This window comes from Pyxicephalus adspersus, chromosome 6 (assembly GCF_032062135.1).
Source record: "Pyxicephalus adspersus chromosome 6, UCB_Pads_2.0, whole genome shotgun sequence".
NCBI classification, from domain to species: domain Eukaryota; kingdom Metazoa; phylum Chordata; class Amphibia; order Anura; family Pyxicephalidae; genus Pyxicephalus; species Pyxicephalus adspersus.
This window is the reverse complement of record NC_092863.1, coordinates 30,673,041-30,683,249: the sequence shown is the minus strand read 5'-3', so window position 1 is coordinate 30,683,249 and position 10,209 is coordinate 30,673,041. Positions and strand designations below refer to the sequence as shown.

Genomic DNA, 10,209 nt, shown 5'->3' with positions numbered 1-10,209 from the left:
AACTTTTGTGCCGCTCTGATTGGCTGAAGGTTGGCGAATGAACGATGAGAGTGGAACTGTCAGAGCAGATGCTGCGAGTACACAGCAGACGATGATCGGATGACTGGATGATGTCGGCTGTGACATTCCGGGGACTCCTCACTATACACAGACACATCGACAATAATACACCGGGCTTCACCACATTGCATTCATTCATACTACATGACAGGGAGTGTTATTGAAGCATTTTAGTATTCTATTTATTGTTCAGATTGATTTTTATTATTTTACCTCTATTTATTGTTTTAGCGGACGTTATTTATTACCGTGTATCGGTATCACACATTTTTAGCTCATATATAAATATCAGTATTGTAGCGCCATGTTTTATTACCCAAATGTACTGCAGAGACACACCGGCTGCTTCTCCACCATATGGTATGTACATGTATGGGGGCCCGGGCTGGGGTGTTTATTCCTCCATATACACCAATGGGAATACCTGGTGAATGTGGTCACACACAGGGTGTACAATACATCGGGGTTGTATGAGATGGTACAGAGGTCAGGGTGCAAGGGGGGTTATATTGCCATAATATATATATATCATATTCTATCACACTGACCCGAGCCTGCAATGCCATTGTGCCTGGCTCTACATGGTCAGGTAGAGATGTCAGGCGCTGGAGGTTCTGTGATGGCTGACAGCTCTGCACAAATAGCTCTGAGATTCCTGGAGATCTTTATTCATGGAAAGTGGCCTAGTAACCAGGCTAATATGTCTGATCTCTATCTAATGTGAGGAGACATGGGACAATGACTTTACTGATCAGCTGACCTGTCCCAGGGTATTGTGGGGTCAGTATGGCAGCCAGGCACCTGGCATTTCCAGAAGAGATCAGCGATGCCAGCAATCAGACTGACAACGTCACATCCTCAGGGGCAGACTGAATGTGTCATTTTATAACCCCCAACAATCCATACAATGGCCCTGGTTTATTAAAGCTTTCTAAGACTTGGACTGTTGAATAGATCAGATCTAGTGAGTGTGTGGTTTCCTTAATAATTTCATTCTTTTAAATGTGATGCCGAAGTGCCAGAGCATAGGTATGTAAGTGTGGTAGATGAGCCCCATAGGTGTTAGGATGAAGCCGGTGTCTTTAGCTTTCCATATTGATGCCATTGTGGATTCTGGAACCGCTGCAAATGGACACCATTGCTCAGAAAAAAGAATATTATTAAGGGTTAATTTTAGGGGTTAGGTTATAGTTTGGGAGATTTAAGTCCAAATGACTAGTAAAGTTTTGTAAGTTAAGTTATAGACTACATGTTAGGTGGATGATTACCTGTTAAGGGTTCATTTAGAAGTCAGGTTAAGGTGGATCTCAAGACAAAACTAATTTTAGGTACTTCTGCTTTGTTAATATTGCTTTCCAATGGATTTGACCAGAAGCGCCCCCTCGTGGCCCTTACCTGTATTTGGCTCAGCTTTGCTAGGAATAATACGCCCCCGGACCCAGATTCTAACAAGAACTGAACACAGTCCGGCTATCGGCTATCCGCTCTTTAAATGATTTTACTGAATTCCGCTTTGAAAATTCACTTTTATATTTTGTCAGTAGAACAGGAAAGCAAATCTAAAATTTTACAGCTGCCAAGAGAATACTTAGTGGGCAAATTTCTATGAATGCTGGCATTTCCCTCACTTAGGGGAGAACTTTTTCTCTTTTACTGTGAGGACTCTGAGATAGAAAAGGAGAAGTAATCTCCCCACTGGAGATATAGAAAGACACAAAAACCTGGAAGAGCTTCTAAACATCCTCCCAATCCATTCATCACAAGAAGCCTTTAGCTGGAGTTTTGTTTTTTTAGGGTAAGGTTATGGTGGGGGATCTAATACATGGAGGAAATAAACATTTTCAGAGATGTTGGGGCTCCCAGATCCCATCAGAGCATGTAGGTAGGGAGGAAGTATTGGTGCTGGAGGTGAGCCTGGTTTAACACCATCGGTAGATTTACAGAATCCGAACTATCTAACTTCCTCTGTTACCCTGACATATAATAATATTCCAATGCAAATGCAATAATAAAATGAATTCATAATTATAAGACTGGTACATCTCCTTCTCTTTGTATATGAGGGGAATAGAATGTGTTTCCAAACAAAAGCATCCTTATTTACCAATATTAGAAGATGGAGAGAAGAGTGCGGGCCTGCTCAGTGACACTGACGGTCATTCTCAGTCAGACATTAATCTCACTGCCCGTGATTTGCCATTGTTAGTAAATATATTCACTGCCTATTGATACAGAATACAAGCACAGCAATCATATACTGTAAATTACCCTAAACTATATACATCCATTTATCCCAATGTATCCCCCCTACTTACTTTTTCTACTTACATTAAACATGACAGTTATGGGCCCCTGGTGTTTCCAGGCCTGCTTTGGCTATAGGTACATTATGGTGACTAAAATGCTGGCTGCTGTGCTCAGTTCTAATGGCAGTAATAGACACAATAGGTCTGATTTAATAAAGCTCTTCAAGACCACAAAATTAGACTATTGTGGGAGCATTTGCTATTCATTGGCAATTTTTTTCAATCCTGGACCAGATCCATTCTAGGTTTGCTGGATCACCCAGGTTCTCCTATGATAGTCTATCTTATGAAGTCTTGGACAGCTTTAAAAAAACAGGCCTATTGTGTCACTGAACAGCTCTCACCAGTGGAAAAGATTTAGCAATATTAGGATACAGTGCAATTCTTACCACAGATTCACTCTACATTGTCTGTAACACATAACCAATAAGCACATGGTTCTGAGTCATTTTCCTGTCACATTTAATTTAATATTCTATGGTAACATCCTTTATATTTTATAACATGCTGTGCTCATGAATTGTAATTTCATAAACTGAAATAAATGATGTGTTTTCTAGGTTGGCAGCTACCAAAGGCACCAGGATTGTAAAGCGGGAATACCTGAAAGTAAATGTCATAAACACATGGTATGTATAATCACAAATGTTGTGTAGTGAATTCATTACATGTACACTGCTTGTGCCTGCATAGTGTCAGTCAGTTAGGTATGTCAAGTTCTAATCAGTGAAAACACCCCAAGTGTCTGTAGATTCACTCTTGTTGTACCCTGTAATAATTGTCACAGTGGCTCTATCTTTATTATGGCACCAGATGGGGCAATTCTACCCAAATTAAATAACTTCATCCTGTTTAGCTGCCTGTAACCAATATAAATAAATCTTTTATAGTGTCAATGAATTACCTTACATTACAGAATACACAATTGTATAGAGAGTCCAGGTGAAAATTGGCACTCCAGTTATGGGGAGGTGGTGGAGACAAAATTCTCTTCAGCACTGAAGTCCATGAGAGATATAAAGAGCTTGCTGGTCCAAATTTACAATATCAGTTTGGAAGGAGATGATTTGTAGCCAGAACTCCCCTTTCAATGGTATCAGCATGGCATTATGTAGTATGCAGCTCATATAGCACTCTTGAGTGTACTTTCTATAGAAGGTTCCTTCTCCGTAGTAGGCAGTGTGATCTTAATTTGGGTTTTACTAGAGAGGGAAAATGTGTTTTTTTGATCTCCCATATACTGTAATTCTTTTATCTATAGGAGAAATAAGGACAACAATGAGCAGACAGAGAAGATTTTGTCCCACGGGCACAAGGCTAGTGTAGTAAGGACAGGAGATGTCCTGCTACATAAAGAGTTAGCCCCTTCTGCATGGCCTAGTTTATATCTGTCTGCATTTCCTCCCCATGTATTACAGAAGAGAAGGGCCGAGTTTTCTGCTAGGCCCATATTGACATTTTACCAGGACCACAACATTTAATAATAGGCCTTTATTTTTAACACCTGCTTTACTCACAAGTTATCTCTTTACTTTACTTTTAGGTAACTAACACAGCTTGCATGTGGTCTAAACAGACAGGACACACATTTGGCTCAACTTGAGTTCCTGTTCATCTTGTTCTGAGGACAATAATAGATGTGACTAAAACATAGGCTTTACTGGTTGCAGTGCACAGCGGCACACACTATTTGTGAATAGTCCATTTAGCATACCCCCTATCTCACCCTAAAAATACATTTTATAGGGGTCAAAGAGGGGCAACTGAGGAGGAAAAAGAGATTTAGCTTTTAATGAGCCAGTAAAGGGCTGTGCTGGCAGAGTCTCCTACCCTGTAGTGAGGAGAAGACTAATTTTCACTGAGATGCAGAATCACTAAAAGTAGCCCCCAGAGTCCCCTCCAATACCCAATATTAGGGACTGAGAAGAGAAATATACAATTAAGGTGAATAGTGATTGCCATTGGGGGCATGATTGGCTTCTGGTGGGTGGACAGCTCCTGGTGTGTCCTGAACAAAAAAAGTGCTAAAGTCTCTTAGATAAAATGTACTTGTGTGTGTTTTATTTACTTCAATTGAATCTTGGCTTTATTTTTAATAATATTGTCTTTTTACTTTTAGCCACAAGATTATGCAGTACATTCTGCAGCAGGTTCCCCCACCATACCATGGCTGTCCCATCCCTCGGCTGTCACTGTATCTGTCAGCACAGCTCAGCTATGGAGTTGTTTGTGTCTACCACCGTCAATGTGACCTGCTTATAGGTGAGCGTGGATTGCAATGTGTACATAACAAATAATGGAAGAATACTGTAAGTTGTTTGTACAAGGAGGTATTATTTATGTAAGTCATGATTCATCTTTTGCTTTAAGCCATCAAGGTAAAGGGGATAGAACGCTATCAGGCTTTTTTTATTTATGACTTATCAAGGAACCATGATGATGTGAAGAATTCTGTAATTCCTAGCAACCAATCAGATTTGTTATTCACTTTATTTAGGTGATTTATAGGTTGACTGGTTGCTGTGGGTACTACATTTTATCATCACATCCTCACCACAAGCTACTTCCAGATGTTACATTCAACAGGGTTAACTATTTATTTAAAAATATATATATGAAAAACTTCTATTTATTAAACAGTCCGTTTACATTGACCTTATCATGTACAAGCATGTAATTGTGTTAAGAGTTAATAGCATGTAAAGTCAATTATTAAACCCAGCCCTAAATCCTGACAGTCTGGAAAAGATTGATTAAAAAGTACAGAGCACAAATATATTTATGTTGATATATAAACAGTAGCTGGACATTTAAAGAACACAAAGAATTTACCAAGTTTTATTCTTACCCACCTGGTACACATCTTATCCCTGTAGTTTTACATTGCTTCCCCTACACACATAATCATACATTACTGAAATAATGTTAGGATTTTACTAAGGAACATTATTCATTCATGTCCCTTAATACAGCTGCCATACATTGCTAATGATGTTGGAGGAATTGTGTGGCTATCTTAGTAAACATTGATTAGGGGAAACTGCAGCAGGGAATCCAGTTAGTATGATATTTAGCCATTGCTCCTTGTTCCCTAATGACATGGGAGGTAAAACATTTCCATAAAAAAACATAATAAATTGCAGTTCATTAGTCCCTAGTGGCTGAATTCATTTGTTATTTTCAGACTTTCAACCTTTAGGAGTATATTTATAAAGCACTTAATCTGACAGTCTCTGAAACATTTCCGGGTGGAGAAACCATTACTCCTATAAAGACACAAGGACCTGGACGATTCTCCATCAGGAAATGTTTAATTGATTGCCAGGCTCACTGATTTTTTTTTTTTTTATAAATGATTTTTATCGAGAAATACCATACCATTGTTCATACAATAAAAAAAAAACAAAAACAATAAAAACAAACAAACAGTATTGAATACAGTGCTACACAGTTAACAGCAAATAAAGTGCAAATAACATAGTGCCAACAACATCATACTTAAAAGAGAGACCTGGCCATCTCCACTTTTCGTCAGCTTACATACACTCAGTACATTATCAAACAAAAAGATACAATCTAGATCATGGGCGAATGTGGGTGAGTCTACCTCTGTGAGTTTAAAAATAATCTCCGCTACAGAGGTCCAGTATGGCTTCAATTTAGGGATCTGGGTGCCCAAATATGTAATGGAAGTAGTAGCCTATTTGAAGGTAAAAGGGGACTAGCGGCTCTCTAGTAGACCAGGAGAGGGTATTACTCAGATCCTCTGAGTTTTGCAGGTTTTTTTATATTTGAAAGGTCAGCAAACCTACGGAATTCCAGTAGGAGATTTGGTAAGGAAGTAACTGGAGAGCCGACAAAAAAAACTAAGTCGTCCGCAAAGGCTCATCGATAGGCTCCACACACCAAAAGGCAAACAGTGAAGGAAGTTGAGAGGGATTGTGCAGTAAGAAGGTGGAATTATTCCTGGTCACAATCACACGTAATGGATGCCCCCATCTATAGCAGGCGCCGCTTGTAGTGATAAGATCCAACAGTTGCTTAAGCAGTCGCCTCATCTGAAGTGTGCGGGAGGACAGATCCAAATAAATCTGGACTCCAGCTCCATCAAAGTCGATGGGACCTTTTCTGCCACGCTTTCTGTAAAATCTGCTCTTTCACTTTAAAAAAATGGAGCCTACAGAGGACATTCCAGGGATGGTCATTCTGCACACTCTATGCTACCCACTCTATCAACAGTTTGCACCTGCTGGTGTAGTAATTCCAACTCCTTGCGCATGGAGCTCCCAATACGTGCTGCAAGAGACTCCATGTCTGCCTTAGTGGGGATAAACTGTAGCAATGCCTGCAGATCCTGTGGCAGCCGGAGCGGTGGTGGCACAGTGTCCATAGAGTGCGCCGACAAGCAGGGAGATACAGAGGAAGGAGAGGGGAAGAGGCAGCAGAACTCTGTGGAAGGATCAAACTTAGTGCATCTCTGAAGCAGGTCCCATCTGCTCGTAGCGGGTATCTGTAGGGCGTGTTGGCGCTATCTTAGATCCACTCCCCTCAGCAGCCTCAGCTAATTCTGTGGGGAAGAACTCCAGTAATCTCTCCCACCCAGGTATCTTATCAACACCCTTTGCTTTCCGCTGCCTAGTCCTCTCTACAATGCTGTATGTTGTCCCGTATAGCCTGCTTAATCTGCTGGAACAGCCAAGGTGCGCGAGGAGCTCACAAGGGAACCAGCTCACGCCGCCATCAGGTAGCCACGCCCCCAGGCTCACTGTTTTATATATAGTTGGTTTACAATCACTCCCTCACTTGGACTGGTTTATTAAAGCTCTCCAAGGCTGGAGAGAATACATTTTCATCAGTGAAGCTTTGTGATCCAGCAAACCTGGAATAGATCTGTTCCAGGATTCAAAACACTTTCTAGCAAATGGCAAATTACTTTGAAGAAATCAATTTCAGGTTTGCGAGATCACCCAGTTTGACTTATAAAAGTGTATCCTCTCCAGCCTTGGAAGCTTTATTAAATCAGACCCACTGTATCTATGGAGGGAACCATGGGTGTCATCAAGGCTGGATTGAAAAAGTACATTCAAAATCAATATGGGGTATATCCAATAGTCACAAGTATGCCTCATCTCTTTTTTTGGAAAAGAAAAATATGGACTGAAAACATTTTTGTTTATCCCCATTGTGAAAGGGATGGGGAGTTTACATTTGTTTTTTTTGCTTTCAGTAAGTGATAATGGTAATGCATTTCTGGCAAGATCAACAGTTATATTTTGTACTTGCTGAAAATGTTTTTAGCCTAAATTTTTTTTTCTTTTAAATTAACAAAGCCGCTACATCACAAATTAGTAATCTGCAATAATTAAAATTTTTGTTCTCAAATTTATTTTTACCGTAAGCCAACCCCGGCAGTACTGTTCCGTGATCCGAGATGAGGGAAGATGTTTACTATAAATTAACAAGTGATTGTAATCGTGATGATGGCTGTCCTCTTGTGAGTGATCAGAACCCCATGTGAACCCTGAAGTTGTATAAGAATATTCTTCCAACCTGTACTTCTTATTTACTACGAGTATGTTATCTTCTATTCTTTCAGAGGAAATGAAGGTTACCCTGGAACGCCTATTAAAATCTGAAAACCAGCTGAAAATTGATTTGCTGCCACCAGATCAGTACGTATTTCTCACTATACACATTTCATGCCTGTTCTGGGTTTAACGTTTCATGATCCCACATAAATTCACAATAGTATAACAAGAGTATTGTAAATAAATAGCTAAGTAATACTATCTGGACAAACACGTATTAATCCAATTATAACAAAAAAGGAAAATGTTTCTATATTGACTTATATATATACTTCTATATTGACAATACCTTGTACAGTCTGGAGATGAAGGAAACCTAAATTATTAATATTAATACCACAGAAAGACAAATGTTCTTGCTCACTTCACTTTGTTTGCATATATAGTTGAGCAAAATTTCATATATTATGAAAATTCCAAGAAGAAAGAGAAGGCAGAAACAAAGTCATCTGCAAAGTGCATCAACTTATAGCAACTACTCGTCCCCTGCAATTCACCATGAATTCATTATTTAGTCTCTGTGTCTTTTGAGTCTTGTGGTGACATAGGGGTTGGAAAATGGATCCACAGTGCATCACAGGGGACACAGGAATGTGGCACACCAGGAAGTGTCAAATGGCAACGTCTCTAAGGCCATAAAATTCTAAAAGACTCCCCAAGAGGTAAGTGGAAAAGCTCTTCTAATGAAAAGGCCTTTTTTAACCTGGCAAATTGGTTAAAATGTTTACAATCTTGTGTTATTATCACCTGCACAGGAAGTATGGGCACTTAAATTTCACAGTAACTACTGAATCAGAAACTTAAGGTGGTAAATCATCTAAAGACACATGTTGGTGACTAATATCAGATGTGAGATTTCCTCTCCCTTACAGTTGTGTCTGAGACCAGACAAAAGAGGAACCCCCCCTAATGGGGACGCAGGAAATATTTACAACCTGATGAACCTTCTAACCCTTCCCCTGGTATAACTGAAAGTAGCCAGATATTTCACTTTCACAAGAACGCGTGTTTGTTTTATAACAGAAGAGGTACACCTTGTATTTTCTGCAATAAAGACAATTTTTTTGATTGTTAGTTGAATATAGGGGTTGTAAATCGGTCCTAGCATTACATCCATCAGTAAATCTTGCTGTAAATTGTGAATTGTGCTGAAATCACAATTGGGCTGAAATAATCATTTTGTAAAAATGATTTTGTAATAAAAACATTCACTACATCTGTTTCTAGCACTGAGATTACTTCTGTTATCAGTTTACAGTCATCAGAAGAATAAGTTAAAAAAAACGTACATTTAAGGAGCAATATATAGAATATATTAACTTAATTAAAAAAATGAGCGTAAATAATGTGTATAAATTTAGGCTGCTTTTGCTGATCACTTTCTGTAAATTCCAATTGCCTGACTATGTCTATCTACAGTATTTCACAGTCACATATCAGTCCCAGACTTGGAAGAAGCATGCAAAATATGAAATTCTTTCAATTCTTTGAAGCAAAATGTCAGGCCTGCATTTTGGGTAGAGGTCAGCAATGACAACTTATACAGATGTTTCCTTTGAATATGCTTCTGGCTTGTACGTGCAAGGCCAGTGTGGACAGCTTCCAAGCAGTTCTCCTGTGGCCTTTAAACTCCCTTTTGGCTTCAGTTTAGGGATGTTAAACAATGATCATAAAATACATACTTTCTGTTACTTTAAACAAGCTACTAGCAATCTTTTATTAACCTTTAACTGTTCAATTATTTGTATCTAATGATTTTCCTAACTTTTGTGCTTTGCATGTGTCAGCTGAGTTATCCAAATAATTTTTCAGACAGTTGCTGCTCCCTGACAGTCTGCTGCTCATGCAGATGCTGGAAGATGCCCCTGATCCGTTTTTTGGGATGATGGAGGTTCCCCTGGAGCTACCAGAACCTTTTATGATCCCACAGGTAAAATGGTGCAAGTCCACCTTTGATTACTCTAGGGCAGTGGTCCTCAACTTACGTCCTGAAGGCCAGAATCTGCACATATTTATAGTGTTTGTTAAATAGACAGCACTAAACACACATGATACCAAAATCCAACCTGTATGTGGCCCTTGAGCACATAACATAATTGCCTATTTGTTTGAAACAGATCCGCACACTTTTGGAGACTTCAGGTCCTGAGCTTGTCAGATATGAAAGGAGCCCATCGAGACGTCGTAGAACAAACCACAGAGAAGGTGAGAAAAGATGGCAGGATTGTATGCAGGAATTAACTTACATGTGTAGT

General features: G+C 39.4%; 1 protein-coding gene across 2 annotated transcripts in view; it reads left to right on the top strand.

Moving 5' to 3' along the window:
* Positions 1 to 114: 114 nt before the first annotated feature.
* REC8 (REC8 meiotic recombination protein) overlaps positions 115 to 10,209 on the top strand; it is a 22,031-nt gene continuing 11,936 nt past the window's right edge. The window contains exons 1-6 of one of the 2 annotated variants that reach the window (XM_072415066.1): positions 115 to 420; positions 2,927 to 2,995; positions 4,486 to 4,628; positions 7,963 to 8,038; positions 9,767 to 9,884; positions 10,072 to 10,159. In XM_072415066.1, the coding sequence (XP_072271167.1) occupies positions 365 to 420; positions 2,927 to 2,995; positions 4,486 to 4,628; positions 7,963 to 8,038; positions 9,767 to 9,884; positions 10,072 to 10,159 (550 nt within the window). In that variant the 5' untranslated portion in view covers positions 115 to 364. Of the gene's footprint in view, positions 421 to 2,926; positions 2,996 to 4,485; positions 4,629 to 7,962; positions 8,039 to 8,350; positions 8,617 to 9,766; positions 9,885 to 10,071; positions 10,160 to 10,209 lie in introns of those variants that run through there. The other variant, XM_072415067.1, reaches the window with a different exon arrangement.